Source organism: Pinus tabuliformis, chromosome 6, assembly GCF_031772625.1.
Source record: "Pinus tabuliformis cultivar Carrire ecotype Pingquan chromosome 6, CPIR1, whole genome shotgun sequence".
NCBI lineage: Eukaryota > Viridiplantae > Streptophyta > Pinopsida > Pinales > Pinaceae > Pinus > Pinus tabuliformis.
Window position 1 is genome coordinate 1,442,586,830 of NC_142292.1, and position 17,683 is coordinate 1,442,604,512.

Sequence of the window (17,683 nt, forward strand, 5' to 3'; positions counted from 1 at the left end):
CCTAAGTCTCGGCCTGTGGAGAAGAGCAAAATTTGGCCCCTCCACCTCTGTGGACAATTCAGCCTGTGGTGAAGAACGAAAATCAGCCCTCCTGTGCACATTTCAGAACTGTCTTTTATCTCAGACCTCAGACTTTATTCACATTTAGCAGACTTGTACATATTTTTGAAATATTCTAGAGAAGCAGATTTAAAGGTTTCTAAAGCAGATCTAAGATCAGACCTCTGAAATAATCCTTGAAAAAGTTATTTAAGTATTCCTGGAATAAATCTTGGTGAGACTCTAAAGTGATCTTGAAGCATTCACGAAGCAAACTTTGGAGAAATTTTGATCAGCTTTGAGGTAACTGGATCAGCTTCTTGAAGAAAACTTTGTGTCATTATTGAGCAACCCTTCAAAGACATTTTTGGAGCAGACCTTAAAGATATTATGGAGCAGCCTCTTGAGGCCAACTTCGAGCACATCTTGAAGACCTTTTGATGCATTTTTTTTGGAGTAGCTTTGAAGCAAATTTTGGAGAACCCTCTTGGAGCAATCTTGAACCACTTTTGTGCAGACCTTGGACCAGCTGAATTGAAGACATCTTAGAACAAACTCTGGTGTGACTTTTTGAAGCAGTGTTGAAGCTATCTTAAAGCAGTATTTTGAAATACTAAGAGGATCGGTGTCCTCATTGAGACCAAGTTGGAGCCTGGATTTATATTTGAGGATTGGATTCCTCATACAAGGTTGGAGCTTGAATTTATATTTGAGGATTGGAGTCCTCATTCAAGGTTGGAGCCTTAAAGAAATTGGAGATTTTATTGTACAGGTTGGAGCCTAAATTTTAAAAGAGGATTGGGTCCTCACTATATTAATAAAATTATATCTTGCTTTACTTATTGTGTTCTGGTTTTAAAAATCTTTACTGCCATAATATAATAATTGAAGAAATATTGATCCCCCCCCCCCCCCCAAGTATTTCCAACAATTGGTATCAGAATGAGTTCCTTCAAGCACAACCTAACAGCTGGAAGGTAGATCTTAGAAACACAAATGGAAAAGTCAAGAAGAAAAGGCTCCAAACTTTCTGAAGATATCTCCTCCTCAGTGATGAAATCAGAAATAAATCAAGTTGGTAAAGCTCCAGTTCGATGAAATGAATTATGTGTCTTGGAGCAACAGAATGGAGTACTATTTGATGGCTCTAGGACATGAGGTATGAGAATCAGTAGTTACCAGAAGCACAGTGATAGAGGAGTCAAAAGAATACAATACAAAAGCCATGAAGGCGACCTTAAGTAGACCATCAGAATTTGTAAAAGGTAAGATGGGTCAATGTCCTTTAGCCAAAAGTCTTTAGGAAAAGTTGCAAAAGCTTTATGCAGAAGAATCTACCCTTGTCACAGCTGAGCCAGAACCAGAATATGTAGAACAAGAAAATGATCAAGAGTCAAAGAAGATACATGAAGGCACCAAGAGTATAAAGGACTATGAAGATAAAGAAAACTCTGAAGTAGAAGCTGAAGTAGACCTTAAAACAGAACTTGTGGCTGCTCTAGAAGAAATAAATAGATTGCGAAAAGAAAATCAAGAGATTAAGAAGCAAGTACAAGATCATAGATGTTGAAGAAAACAATCGTGACCTTTATGAAACAAAGGAAGAAGTTGTCCTCCTAAGGCACCAAATGGAAGAAAGATCTAAGGATCTCATCAAGCTTGAAGTAGAATTGCATCAACAAGAGAGAAGACATAATGAAGAAGGCATCTCCTTAACAATTCAGCTAGAAGAAAAAAGAAAATGGAAGTTGTAAAGATACAATTGATGAAGAAAGAAGCTTGTGAGACGCTTGAAGAAGAAATTGTTTCGTTAAAAACTGAAGTTGACAAGTTATGCAAGAGTCTAAAGAGTTCCCAATCTTTGGATGACATTCTCAACCATCAGAGATCACTGTTTGATAAAAGGGGATTCAGTTATATAAGTGAATCTCCAAAGACTAAAATAGTAGAAAAACCTTAAAGTGATGAAGGCCAAAAAAATGTTGCAGGTGTTCCTTTTCCTAAAAGCTATGAAAAATACTTCAAGGAATCTTCCCTTTATGGAAGTATCAATGAAGATCAACCAAGGATTGAACCTCCTACAAGTCAAAGCAATTTCAGAAGATTGTCAAGGAAAATCTTCTCGTCCAGGTATCAAACCCTATTCTTTGGTTATTGTTATTCTTGCACTAATTTCAGTCATAAAGCTAGAGATTGGAGAGCATACTGCAAGAATGATTGCAAAGGTTATCATCAAAACTCTAGATGGAAGCTTACAAGCAGACAAGACAAAATCTCCAATGGCTATCACAGTCCAGCCACTCTGCTATTCAAGCTCAATGTAGAATGCTATCAATGTCACAATTTTGGACATATAGCACAAGATTGTAGAAGAAGAATGAAGTGGGTTCCTAAGCAAATCAAAGATAAAAAGTTATCTAGAAATCCTACCAAGGTTTGGAGAAAAAAACAAGAAGAGCCAAAAATAGAAGAACATGACTTGATCATGCATGCTCAATCCATAAATTGTTAAAGCATCTATCTGATGTGAAGCATTTATCCATTTTAGGAAAAGTTGTCATCAAGTGTTTTTCTTTGGTATCTTAATTTGATTCCTCCAGTTGTGCATGGTTTCCATGCTTGTATAGCAGCACTGATGTTACTTGTTCCTGGAATAAGATAATTGCCTTCCATCTGCTGAAGTCTCTTCCTCGTCTAGGGTGATGTTTGACAAAAGAGCATTGTTATCCACATCTGTCAGCAATCAATCAACATTTCAATCCAATTCAAATTCAGTTCTTCAAACAGAATATTTCTCATACATCTATAGGGTCATAAAAGAGGGTGTTGCACATGAGAATGCAGCAGAATGGGAGTGCCCATGAGGTTGCAGATGAAGAAAATGGTTCTCAACCTAATGTTGTTGCATACAACACAATTATGAGTGCACTCTGCAAAAATGGGCACTTGCAAACTGCCAAGGTTTTATTTGAAGGGATGCATCAAGGAGGATTACTTCCTGACAGGTGTAACTATAATATTATGATCAATGGGTATTCTAAAGCAGGAAATATGTGGGATTCTTTTAAAATTTCCGAGGAAATTGTGGAAAAATGTATTGAACCTGATATAGTTACATACAATGTACTTATTAATGGATTTTGTCTACAAGGTAGAGTGCAGGAATCAGATAAGCTCTTAGAAGAAATGTTGGCTAAAAACCTGTGTCATAACCATATTACTTATACCACTCTTATGAGTGGGTACTACAGTAAAGGCAATATGTTGAAGGTCAGCATGTTACACAAAGAAATGCTACAAAGAGGCAAAGCATAAGGTTGTGATTTTGTTATTTCCTGCAAACTTGGGAATGCATTCACAATACTCCCCTAATGGCAAAGCATAAGGTTGTCCCTAAATCTAACTCAGATCTAATGCAGCATAGATTGTGAGAGAAAATCTAACTACAAGACACAGCATGGTATTAATAGGATTTGACACTGACTAAATACGAGACAAAGATGTACGGGAAACACACCACAACTGATGAACCAGTTGATAAAAGACTTACCAGAGTATCTGTAGTTATGGAAAGTGGAACAGCAACCTGGAATGTAGATACAGCAATGGAGCCAACAGTGATAACTGATGGACTTCTGGGAGTTGTCTATCTGTTTCGGAACAAGTATTCAGCCTCGTCAAGCATCAGGGAACAAAACATGGGAAGGATAAAATCTTGGAGATCATGCTTTATCTATAGTACGGATATGAGTCTACACACAACAGAGTGGCCAGGTGAGTTATAAAATAAAGAAAATAGGTATGCTCACCAATGTCACTGGAATAACCGAGGACTGACAATGAATCCCCAGGCAACAGCACCAATTTTGTTAGTAAAAATTTCTGCAGTGAAGGAATGTGAATAATTCTATAAATCTCTAGAGTAAATCAGCATAACATATAGAGAATTTGTTTAAGCTATCACCAATAAATATCCTCTTCTTTTGGGCTGATGTTTGCCAACCTCAAGGAGGTACCCCAGAGTGTTTATTCACTGAATTTATCCTGTAAATCTGCAAAATACATTGATATGACAACACATAAAGATGACTTTTAGCATGCAATCAAGTAGCCAAAGGAGGCTTGAGAATAAGTTTAAATTTGTGAGGTGGAAATTTTCCTTTAACATAAAAATGGTGAGAAGAAAAAGAGAAAAGAGCAGTTACAAATGATAACAATTATCAATATACAAGGCCAAATAGACATCTAAAACAATGCACAAAGAAGCCGCGAAGTACCAAGAAACTTCAAGAGCCAGAAAGTAGCGTAGTCAAACTTTTTTTTTGTTAACGAAAAAGTTGATTGCACCATACAGACAGACAAAGAACTGGTCCAATGATGTTCCCTGCACAGAGTAATAGAAGTTATAATAGGAGCGAAAGGCAAAATGAGAGTTATGCTGCTGCCAAGAAGAAATGAAGGCTGCAAATAGAACAATAAGCTTTTGAAGTAGAAAAACGAAAAGCAAAGGTAAATTCCAGTAAGAACATAAAGGCTCCAAACCACTCACAGTGAGCCTGAAGGCATAAGGATATCAAAAGGTGTTGAACTAGTTACAGTACAAGAATGGTGGCAAAACATTTATATTACTCTCTGCCTATCACAGAAGGATATAACCTTTCACTTGTAAATATTTATAATAATTACTGACATTGTTATCACTATATGAGTGATCTATTAATACAATTAACCTTCAGCAGGAACACCACATTGCACTTAGAATCCACAAATTAATGTGAATGAATAGCATTGCACACTATGATCTGATTGAATGGTCTAATATGAGTTCATGATCCAGTATGTGACTGGTAATTGCACACATACTTGTTTATTGTTCTATATATGCTGTTACTTCACACCTCTAAGTTGAGGTAAGTTAGATATAGTCCCCCCTCAAGATGAAAGGAGATCAGGGGGTTATTGATTAATCACTACCTCAAAATCATTATTTTGGAGATACCATTTCCATAATTTGATAAAATAATACAACACCTTTGCTCAATATCACTTTCTAACTTTTATTTCCAATGACCCTGCTATCCTGTGTCAAAACTATTCTAATAACGATGCACAAACATCAGTAAGAATAACAAAAGGCTAAATCAATGATCACATGTTGGTTGATTTTACTTCAGCAAGTTAAGTTATCATGCTGCCTGAGTCCACGCCATCGTCCTTGAATTTTATGGTAACTGATCAATTGAGCTCTCATCTGATAATGACAACAAAACTTCTGAAGAAAATCTAGATAATCCAAGGCAACTTCATATTTCAAAAATTTTGGCTATTGACTTCCATTTTTAATTACTTCAATATTTTTAGACTAAGTTATGATGTCTTTTGCTAAACCTATGCAATCCAAATAGTCCATGTCATTTAGAAGAAGATGCACTCTTTGTGCTTTTCATATAATTTGCCATAATGAAGAATTGTAAGAAACCTGCTGCATATGTGCTTTATGCTCTTACTCACTACTAAACAGTAAGATGATACCGAAGGGTACAACCACAATTTTTCCAAGATAAAGGCTGAAAGGATTAGTTGTTCATCTTATAAATGTAGCCCAAGACATCGATCAAAAGCTATAAAGAAGGATTCATAGTGTCCATGTTCTAGTAGTAAAATTTTGAATTCTAACTTGACAATATGGACTCTCAAATCATTGTCGGAATATAGTTAACCCTTCCTATCATCCGAAAAATTCATCAATACAAGGAAAAGGATACTCCTCTTTGAAGGTGACTTCATTCAAGGCTCTAAAATATCTATGCCTCATGAAGCCATCTTTCTTCTTCACCAAACAAAACCGAGGAACCAAATAAAGACTTGGAAGAATGAATAAAACCTTTTTGAAGAAGCTTCCTTATTTGCTTTTCCACTACTTTCTTCGCTTGGCTGAACAGTCCTTTAAGGAAGTCATCCTGCGAGTAAGTCATCCAGGGAAACATCCATGTAGGTTTAAGCAAGGTATCCAAAATAGGGCCTTCATCATGATGAGTCACTTTCTTTCATAAAGGCTGTAAAGTATTGAATACCCTCCTTTTCCATTTTTCACTTATTAAAAAATGGTACACGAATTTAAATTCTTCTCTATCACCACAACATTTAATCCCTTTTCGTTATTGAAAATGGAGCATATGATCTTTAGAGTAAAAAATATATCATACTACTGCTGATGTTTATACACTAGAATAGCTCTGCGCCTCCCAAAAATCATAAAGTCAAGGTCTATTTGATCCTTTAAACGGGAATGGAAATAAGTATATCATAAACACAGTTATCCTGATGTGTTTCAACTTTCAAGTCCATTTATAACTCAACTTCTTATGTACAATGGACTTATTTTATACGTACTTCTGTATTTTTAACACCAGTCAAATAAGGTCTAAGTACATCTAAGCTTAACCAAATGCAGGCCTCAACAGAATTATCATTCTTCTGATGAAAAATAAACTTGTTTATCGAAAGTTATGGATAGCATCATTGTTTTCTTTTGAGCATTTGTACTCTTGGTAACATTTGGATTTTTTTCTATAAACTATTGTCATCCATCTTTGCTCCTCAATTTCTTTGTTCATTTTAAGGACTATCTTTTAAGTTTTATAAAATACTTTCACTATCAATAATGTTAGTAAATACATTTTAAAGGTCATAATGGTCATATTTAGCACTTAGGAGTTTTGTATTAGGATAGAACTTTATGATATTAAGTTTTAGTCATGTTAGGGGTTACAAGTCATTAGTTGTGTAAAATGCATCTCCCATATCTATGTATTATAGCATCATATTGAAATAAAATCATCAAAGCATCTCTCTCTTATTTTATGCAAATTGTGTTTTTGTGCATTGTATGCATAAAAATCTGACATGTTATTCATAAATCTCAGACAAGGTATCATAACTGCTAAAGAGGAAATCTGGAGGGACACAATGAAAGTAAAAGTTAAAGCTGAGGACTGCAGTACACAGATATGAGCGAGGCCAGTACATAATAGATAGGGCACACACTAGCTAGATCACCCACAGAGACATCTTAAAAGCATAGTAGAAATGTTTGAGAATCGAGCCAAGTTGAAATTTGGGTTTTTAATAGTTTTCTCTAATCAATGGAAAACATTTAAATTTTAAACTTAACCAAAGATATATAAAGTAAATATTTTTGGAAGTATTATTTCAGATTGAAAACCAAGCGGAGGAATTAAAGGTGTAGCCATCTCAAGGTAATGCTAGAGTGATTGATACTAGAATGATGAACTTGTTGAACCTTGTCTCATGGTGCTACATTCTTGGAACTTTCACCAGCAAGATATTGGACAATGCTGAACCTGGTCTACGTCGAAGTTGCAGGGAGGGGGTAGGGATTGAGAAGAAAAGGACCTGAGCTATGGTGGGAAAGGAAAGGTAATCATTGATATGATTCATTCTAAAGAAAGTGGTGATCCAGCCAGCAGTTTGATCAGTGCATACTCCTAGGCTCGCAGCAATGCATAGAGTGTGCAGGAGACGCACATGATATCTCGACAATCATGAATGTGATGAAGAGACAAAAAATAAAACAGAGAGAGCATGTGTGATGGTGGCAGCATGACAAGTGTAGCACATGGAGAGAAAGGCAGACTTACAAGGCTTCGAAAGCAGACTGAGGGTGCTTAAACAAGAACATAAGCATAAGCACAAAGAGTTTTGTTAGATGAGCCCATGTGCAATGGCAGAGATAACCTTGTGGGGAAACCCAAGGAATGCTTCCCTGTATTCATGGATGGCATCCCTAGTAAACTTCATCAGTGTATGCTAGCACACCTCACCTAGGAGGATTTAAACGAAGCATCTATTTGCACAAAACTAGACAAATGCCCAACAATATTGGCAATAACTGATTGAGCTAACCCCTTGGGCTTTAAATCTGTGGAACATATTGTCCCACCCTTGAGCACTTAAGAGAGAGTGAAACCATTGGTACTTTGCCATCCCCAATCAGCCCACAAAGGGCAAACATGTTACGACTGAGATATGAACCTAGGAGGGAAGGATAACAACTCCTCTTAGCCACCCAAGCTAGCTGCTAGACCCAACTGAACATTATAAAGTTATGTTATGATGATGTAATATTCAGATTAAGTCATGCTAGGAGTTAAAACACGAGAGTTGTGTAACATATGCCTCCCACATCTATGTCTTCTAATGTCACATTGAAATAAAATTATCAAAACATTTCTCTCCCTTACTGAAAATTGTGTTTTTTCCATTCTATGCGTACAACTCTAACATGGTATTGGTAAAACTCTAATGAGTAAAACATGACATATCCTTATCATCAAATTTCCTTGAAAAAATTTCACTTTATACCTATATGGAAAGGAACATTTTGTGAATGAGGCTTCTTACCCAACTAAAATGCTCGGTCGACTCAATATAAAACGTTTTTCCATACTAAGTGGAGGTTGTGAGCTCACCCTTCCCTTCTACTTGGAGAACTTACAAAGTGATGGATATAGTTGTCTCCATATATCTATCCATTGCAACCACCTCCTTACTGTGGTGCTTCAAAACATGAATAAGTCAAATCACATGAAATATTCTAGGAATGTTTGGGATCAATCTTGTTTTCGCAGTCCTTCACTATCTCCACTTGTACAATGAACTTAAATTGTAAAGTAATTAGACATTTCCTCCTAAGAAAATCATGTAACAAGGCCTCATATAAGCTAACTCAATCTTGAAAAGGCTCACAATTGGTTGAATCAATGTCGAATTGATATAAGCAGTCAGACAATAATGCCAATCCTTCCACACACGAAATGATGAATGCAAGTGACAAAGAGATATTAGCAATTGTACATGTGCAATCTATAGTATATTAGGTGTATATAGAATCATAACATTGGTAGAGAGATCATTTTACCAAGTCTCCTATGAAAAATAATGAAAAGATACAAATTTTTAGGCTAATGATGATTTATGACCAAGTCACAAATAAAATGTTTAGCAATGAGGTGGGTGAGATACAAAATTACGACTATAATAAGAATGTTTAGAATTTGGCATTTGCTACATGAGTAATCATATAGGCTGGCATATTTATATTGATTTGATGGTATGTTGGTTGCACTGGCCTTATGATTACACTTAGTATTAGTTTTGTAGCATATGCATGGTAGAGTAGGATGCATTGCATGCTGAATTTGCATTAGAACTAATGTCATGTGATATTTCTTATGTTAGATTAGCTGCATTTAGATTTAAAAACTGCAGTTGAAAATTACTTCTATGAGTCAATTTTATGGGTCTAATCCAAGCATGTGCGATCATGAGACGTCGCGAAAGCATGCTGCCCCATGTTTTTCATCTATTCTACGGTAACCAAGAGATTTTTGGAGTTCTCGTGACCTCTTGTTCGAGTAGCTTCATCCACTTTTCAGAGAGATCACGTCCCAGTTGGAGCCAGATGTTACCCACCATTTTATGGGTAATATACCTAGGAGAAATAAATTCTCCAAGATGGTCCTCATTCGGCAACGAACAGCCCCTTGCAGCCACCAACTAGCTCGTTGTGCCATTTCTCCGCCACCTGAGCCAACCATGTGGTCCCTCACGCATCTATTATGATCGTATGTTTGAAGGTGGGCCTCTCGAACCTAAAGGTATGCCTTATCATTTGGTAATTGAGTACTGTAGTTTGATTATCATGGATACTTCTGGGCATGGATTAATGGGGGGATTCGGCGGGAGAGTGGGCTAGGTCTGTGCTCTTGTCCCCTAGACCTCGTTTGGATGACAACCTTCGACCCTAGTCCCGTGGGATCTCTTTTACTGACCTTTGGGCCTTAGGGATGGTACTACATGGGAAACCTTGATTTTGGTTGTGTGGTCCCGCTCCCTCATCCACATATATCACTCCACTTCCACTCATTATAACCCCATCCACATTCCTCCATAGGATCCACATAAGGTTAGCCTTCCCCTTCCCATTGCCCACACCTTGGTTCGGGCCTGGAATGATGCCCCAAAGGTTGATGCAGCTGAAAAGAAAAGTAAAAGCATAATTGGTCACATTCAATAGGAAGATGTACCACAAAATGCAAAAGATGGTCGGGACAAACACATTTAGCACGTGGGAAAAATCCAATACATGAGCTCTACCCCATCATCATCGCCATCACCCTGGTTCCTACAAGCCCTAAATGAGCCTCCTTTATCATTCAGGAACCCATGATTGTCCCAACCCCTGGTACACAATGAACTGCCCTACCTTAAAGGGGGTATCCACTACCATATCTTACATATCATGCTCTTATCCCTTGAGATCCAAGCAGTCAATTAAGAAAAATCATAAAAGGTAAAAGGCATATAATGAAGGGTGCAAAAATCAAGGTCAGAGCACCTCATGTACCACGATTGCTCCCTCTTATACATTATATACCCAAGTGTGGACTTCCCTTTTATTAGCTACCCTTGTACCCCAGCATGTGGCCCAGGGCTGCCCCTTTCATTCCCTACTCCATTCATCTCTTTATCACATGCCACCACCCTTTAAAGGATGTACCTTGGACATACTATCCCTTTAAAAGTAGTAACCACCTAATAGGGTACTTGGTTAACCCCATTTGGAGCTTAGAAACATTAGCACGTGCCAAAGCCCATTATGGAAGGGCATGCCATTATGAAGTGCCCACCTGTTGCCCACGGTTTGTAACTTTTTTTTACCCAATTTCCTTTGACGACTTGTTGTATTGGAAGGCTAGGGGATGTTGAATAATGTAACTAGGTTCAGTCTTCATAGATTGTATTTGAGTAACAATGAAATGTACTTATAAAAAAAGAATTTTATTATTATTATGACTTATTAAAGCATGGGTTTCAAGCTTGGGTCATCATGTTTTAGGTCAAAGTCCCCATTGAGGACTTCGAGGATTTATTCTGTCATTAGAGTCATTGTCCATTTAAAGAGACCCTTCTTCGGGTTTTGAATCATGTAAAAAGAATTAATATTGAGTCAAATAGACTATTTGTCCCCTCCACACCAAGTCGACCTCAAGGAGATCAAGTCAGCTTCAAGAAGGGTAATTCGACCTCACTAGAAGGCTATATATGTAGTGCAATGCAATTCATTTGAGATACACAAGTTCGACTTCCAAGCTAAGGCAGCGAAAAAGTGCGAAGTTGGAGAAGGAGCTAGAAAAGGGTACGAAATTTGAAAAGAAGGAAGAAGACATCAAAAATGAAGTTTTGGGCCATCTATCTCTCACACGAGTGAATTATCTAGGAAGATCAAAGTCTTTATTGCCAAGTCAAACTTACTGATGCTGCGAGTTGCTGCCAGGTTGAAGTAGTTGTTGCTAGGTTGAAGTTGCTGCTGGAGGGCTATCATCTACAGAAGCAAGAAAGGGTTGACTTGGTGTGGAGGAAGTCTTTGTCTAGGTCAAGAGTCTTGGATTATCTCGTGAAACTATTGAAGAGAGAATTGTTGACTGGTTTTTCCCCTAGATAGGGGTTTTGCCTTGGTTGTCCGCCTATATATGGTGTTTATGATCTTTGTGCTATTGTTTTTGGTAATTGCTTGATGAACTAAAAGATAAAAGAGTCACAAGTAATTATCTATATAAAGAAAATCCTTCTACCTTTCTGATTTTCTAACATGGTATCAGAGCTAAGGTGAAGAAGGAAAAAGGCAGTTTAAGGATCTACTGAAAGGAGTCTAAAAAACCTCAAAAGGATTGAGCAAGGGATCATATAAGGAGATCTTATAAGGAAAGAAGATTACTATCTTCAAGGACAATGTCTAACGCAATATAGGGAGAGAACAAATTAGAAGGAGCATCAAATTACACGTCATGGAAGAAAAGAATTGATCTCATTCTTGAAAAGAACAAAGTCCTAGATTTGGTCAGAGGAAAAATGAAGAAACCTATCGAAGGATCTAGTGATGCAGATAAAGTAAAGTTTAGAGAATCAGAAATATTGGCTATGATACTAATGGTAGAAGGTATAAAGGACTATCTTGTCCCATACATTTCCAACATAAACCATGCTTAAGAAATGTATGAAGCCTTATCAAAATTGTTCACTATCAAGAACATCGGTCAAGTAGCAAGTCTTAAGAATGAACTAAGGACTACAAAAATGACAAAAGATGACATTGTGGCTTCCTTCCTTGTAAGGATAGCTAGAATTAGAGATGAACTTTAAGCCATAGATGAGATTGTACTGGAAAAAAGAGCTAGTGATTATTGCATTATTGGGATTGCGACCTACTTGGAGTGCTTTTGCTTCAGGAATCAACAGCTGGAAAGAAACTCCTTCATTCAAACAATTATGGAATGCCTGCAGCCAAGTGTTGAAATTTCTAAGTATTAGCCCGTTAGAAATTTTTTTTGTATTCTCTGGATTATTTCACCTACTTGTTTTAATTACTAACAAGCTATTTAACAATATAAATACTGAAATAAACACAATACAGTCTCAACCATCTACAGATCAACAGCTGAAAGAAATAGACAAATACACAAGGGACACTGTTATTTTTGGACAATCGTCCCCGGAAAAACCCAACTTGGGAAAACCGGTGCAGCAGTTCTAAGGTTTTTATTATTAAGCAGCTTTTCTTGAGTACACTGGGTGCCAAACTGGCTCACCCAACAGAGAAAATAATTTGGCAGTAATACCTCTCTTCGGAAGTAGATATTCTGAAAGTCTGCTCCACAAAACCCCCTCCAGCACCTCTCTAAGGCTCTATGTCAGCCCTCTTGGCCTCTGCGTCAGCCCTCTAAGGCTCTGCACAACCTCTCTGACCCTCTGTGTCACTTCTGCAGCCTCTACGTCAATCACGCAGGCCCTTCTGTCCTCTGCGCAGTCACTGTTGGCCTCTACGTGGCTCCCTCTGGCTCTGCGTCTGCCTCTGCGCTAATCTTACAGCACTATCTCTACCTTGCACTCACTGCCCCTTGCTGCACCTCTGATCACTCGTTCGATTTCTCTTAGCAAACCCCGCTCTAGAAAATCGAACTGACTGATCACTCTGGTGTATCTCCAACTGACCCTCAAGCCTCCTCTTATACTTTTTCTGTTGAGTCTTCAACGACCAAGCTTACATCTCTCATCAACGACTAAGATTAGATTTGGCTTGATCCATGTCATTTAGAACCTTCTAACCCCGTTTTATATTAATACCCATTAATATTTTTATTTTCCTAAGTTTAGAGTTAGGAACTCATTAAAAATATTAATTATTTTAATATCTCCTTCACCAGGCATAATTTCCCCAAACCATTTCTGGGTCTTGGAGATCTCATGTGCTTTAGCCTCTCCACCAATTTTCATGGCTAGAGCACATTCAATGCTACCCCAAATCAACACTCCCTCTTAGCGAGGAATGTGTTGTAGTAATACTCCACAACTGAGCATCACCCTGATTATACGACACTGGTACCTATACTGATGCTAGGCCTTCCTGCCCAACATCCTCTACACTACTGCATCTTGTACTGCTACCCATGGCTCTATCACTACCACTGCTACATCTGTACGACAACTTCCTTTGCATTCGTGTTGCTGTTGGTCCTTCCTCCCAACACTGCATCTGCATTGCAGTTCTCTTTTATCATGTTGCATCGTGCTGCCCATAGCACTACCACTACTATTGTTGCACTGCAACTCAGTTACTGAGAAGTAAGCAACTGATCTACCCAACTACTGACATCCTTATCAAGCTAGAAACCTACCCGATGATGAAGCTCTCTTTGTCGCTATCTTGTGCTCCCTCTGATGCCTCTGCGCTACTGCAATATTTTTGTGCCTCTCGCACCGCTGCAAGCACCTCTGTGCCTTCCTGCACTGTTGTAACCTCCTTTGTGCCTCTCGCACTACTGCAACTCACTATGTGCTACCAGGGACTACTGCACTCTAGCACTCTCTGTCACTCCATTCGCATCCACTTCTACAGACATCTGCCATCCTACTACTGTCACTTCGGGGCTCCCGTAGCCGGATATGATCCAAGAGTTTAGGTACCTCAAGGATCTTGTCCCTCATCTCTTGTAGTCCTCCTGACTGTTGATTAGGGGTAGCATCGGAAGTTCTCTACCCATGAAAATTGGTGGAGAGGCTAAAGCACATGAGATCTCCAAGACCCAGAAATGGTTTGGATAGATTGTACCCGGTTTGGGAGATATTAAAATAATTAATATTTTTAATGGAGTTCCTAAGTCTAAACTTACGAAAAATGAAATATTAATGGGTATTAATATAAAACTGGGTTAGAAAGTTCCAAAAGTCATGGATCAAGCCAAATCTAATCTTAGCCGTTGATTAGAGATTTAATCTCGGTCTTTGAAGGACCAACCAGAAAAGTATAAGAGGAAGCTTGAGGGTCAGTTGGAGAATACACCAGAGTGATCAGTCATTCGATTTGCTAGAATGGGGCTGCTAAACAAACGCGACTCAGTGATCAGCAGTGAGGGGCAGTGAGTACTGGACAGAGAGGCAGAGATAGTGCCGAGAGACCAGCACAAAGGCAAAGACCGAGAAGCAGCAGCCAGAGTAGGCCAGGCAAAGCCCAGCAAAGACGGTGCAGAGGCCAGAGGGCCTGTGTCATCCACGCAGAGGGCAACAGGAGTGACGCAGAGGGTCCCAGAGGCTACGCAGTGCCTCAAAGGGTTGACGCTAAGGGTTCTGAGGCTGACGTAGTGCTTCAGAGTTGCTAGAGAGGGTTTCATGTGACGGGTTTTCTGAATACCTGTTTCTGAATAGATAGGTACTATTGCTAGTTGTTTTTCTCTATCAAGTGAGCTAGTTTGGCACCTAGTTGTACTCAAGGAAATACTACATAATAGTAAACCCTCAAAATAGCTGCACCGGTTTTCCTGCACTGGGTTTTTCCGGGGACATTTGTCCAAAAATAATAGTGTCACTTGTGTGTTTGTTTTCTTTCAGCTGTTGATCTGTAGATGTTGAGACTGTATTGTGTTTATTTTGTTATTTATATGTTTTAAATAACTTGTTTAGAATTAACAAGTAGAAGAAATAAACCAGAAGAATACAGATTAAATTTATAATGGGTAATACTTAGAAATTTCAACATGTTATCAGAGGCAGGTTGCAGATCACAGGAGAGCTGAAGGCATCAGCTAAGCAGAGCATTTGCAGCAGAATCAGTTGTCCCGAGTGACAGAAGTTGATCCTTGCAGCAAGCGAAAAAAGAAGGGTTGATGCAGAGGGACTGCGTCATCAGTCTAGGCCAGAGAGAGGCCAGCGCAGAGGCTGAGGAGGGCAGAAAGAGGCTCACGCAAAAATGAAGAGGGTTGACGCAGTTGGCTGAGGGAGTTGTTTTTCCAGTGTCGGGATTGCGTAGAGCCTACAGGCTCAGTCCTTCATTTGCTGGGGCACAGGAAGTTGTGGGCAGTTTGCGGGAGCAAAGCTGGTGGGGTACTGTGGGCAGAACAATACCTAACAAGGCAAAACCAAGGTAAAGGGAGTTGCTACCGAGGCAGATTTCTAACAAATGAATCTGGATCAGTGTTGCAGGTGCACAATAGATCGGAGAGGTGCAACTCGACGATTGGTAGGAGGATTTCCAAAAGGGAAATGGTGACTCAGAGGGAGTCCACCAGAGAACTTCCAGGTAGGAAGTAGAGAGACTCAGTAGGAGTCGAAGAGAGAACTTCTGAAGGGAAGTAGAGAGACTTGGAGGTGTCGACAGAAGAGCAGAGAGATGACCATGAATGGGCTGAGGGATCAGGACAGGCTGGACGGGGCGTCCAACATTGTTGTCTAGAAGGCCAAGATCCTGTCCATTCTAGATAGATATCGCATCAAGGCCTTCGCCTTCAGAACAATGGCAATCCCAATTGACCCGGCTGATAATGAGAAGTACGAGGAGGTAATGGACAAGGCGAAATGCATCATCCTTGATGGGGTCAAGGATCATGTGATCGAACATATTTCCGAGAAGGAGATGGCAAAGGAAATGTGGGACGCCTTGAAGAAGTTGTACCAGCATACTTCCATGCAGAGCAAGATGTTACTTGAGAATTAGTTGCGATCATACCAGATGCAGAAGGGGGAGAAGATAGATCACTTCCTCGGTTGGTTGAACGAGATCCAGGACCAACTAACTTCCATAGGGGCCACACCGGACGAGGAGATGTTGATGAGGACCGCACTTAATGCAGTCTCCGAGGAGTGGGAGACATTTGTCCAAAGCATACTAGGTAGGGCGGATCTTCCAGATTGGGAAGAATTGTGGGCGACTCTTCGCCAAGAGGAGATCAGAAGGCTAAGCAAGACAGGAAGCAGCAAAAAAGGAGTTAGGATCAAGAAGGAAGAGGAAGAGGATGCAACTCTAGCATCTGCAGGAAAGCAGAAGAGAAAGAAAAAGGACCTCTACAAGGTCAAGTGCTTCAACTGTGGGGAACTGGGTCATTATGCGAACCAGTGTCCGAGGAAGAAGAACAAGGGAAAGGCATCTGACTCAAAGGCAGTGCCAGCGAAGGCGAAGAAGGAGGTCGAGGAGGATGACGAATGTGCCATGAGTGCTATGTACCTCTAGAGAAGAGGTGGGGAGACATCAATCTGTAGTTAGGAAGACTCAAGGCGATGAGGGGCAGGATCCTTGAGGTACCCAACCTCTTGGATTATACCTTGCTACGGGAGCCCAAAGAGAGGCTAGCAGGATTGGCGGATGTAGGTAGAAACGGATGCGGGTGAAGCGGCAGAGAGTGCTATAGTGCAGGAGTCCCGGGCAGCGCAAAGCTAACAGGCTGCAGTAGTGCGAGAGGCACAGAGAGGGTTGCAACAGTGCAGGACGACACAGAGAGATTTGTAGCGGTGTGAGACGCAGGGAGTTGTTGCAACAGCGCAGAGGTTAGTAGAGGGAGCACTTGTTAGCAGCAGAGGGAGCTTCAACATCGAGAGTGTTTCTAGCCTGACAAGGATGTTAGTATTTGGGTGGATCAGTTACTTACTTCTCAGTAACTGATTTGCAGTGCAATGGTGGTTAGCAGTAGCACAATCCAACATGATGAGAGGGGGTTGCAGTGCAGATGCAATGTTGGGAGAAAGGACCGGCAGCAGCACGGATGCAGAGGGAGATGTCATACAGATGCAGCAAAGGTAGTGGCAGGGCTTGGGCAACAGTACAGGATGTAGCAGTGCAGAGGATGTTGGGCAGGCAGGCCTACAATCAGCACAAGTACCGGTGCCAGATAATCAGAGTGATGCTTAGTGAGGAGTATTACTAGAGCACAGTCCTCGCTAAGAGGGAGTGTTGATTTGGGGTAGCATCGGATGTGCTCTAGCCATGAAAATTGGTGGAGAGGCTAACACATGAGATCTCCAAGACCCAGATATGGTTTGGACAAAGTGTACCCAGTTTGGGAGATATTGAAATAATTAATATTTTTAATGGAGTTCCTAAGTCTAAAGTTAGGAAAAATAAAATATTAATGGGTGTTAATATAAAACTATGTTAGAAGGTTCCAAAAGTCATCGATCAAGCCAAATCTAATCTTAGCCATTGATTAGAGATGTAATCTCGACCGTTGAAGGACCAACAGGAAAAGTATAAGAGGAGGCTTGAGGGTCAATTGGAGAATACACCAAAGTGATCAGT

At 39.8% G+C, this 17,683-nt stretch overlaps 1 protein-coding gene across 1 annotated transcript in view; it reads right to left on the minus strand.

Annotated features, from left to right (window-relative positions):
- Nucleotides 1-989: 989 nt before the first annotated feature.
- The window catches only part of LOC149264032 (uncharacterized), a 172,688-nt gene continuing 155,994 nt past the window's right edge, over nucleotides 990-17,683 (minus strand). Inside the window, exons 4-6 of the mRNA XM_089394151.1 lie at nucleotides 5,924-5,999; nucleotides 4,317-4,423; nucleotides 990-4,091 (exon numbers count right to left, since the gene is read on the minus strand). Coding sequence (XP_089250277.1) covers nucleotides 4,365-4,423; nucleotides 5,924-5,999 — 135 coding nt within the window. The 3' untranslated portion in view covers nucleotides 990-4,091; nucleotides 4,317-4,364. The remainder of the gene's footprint in view (nucleotides 4,092-4,316; nucleotides 4,424-5,923; nucleotides 6,000-17,683) is intronic.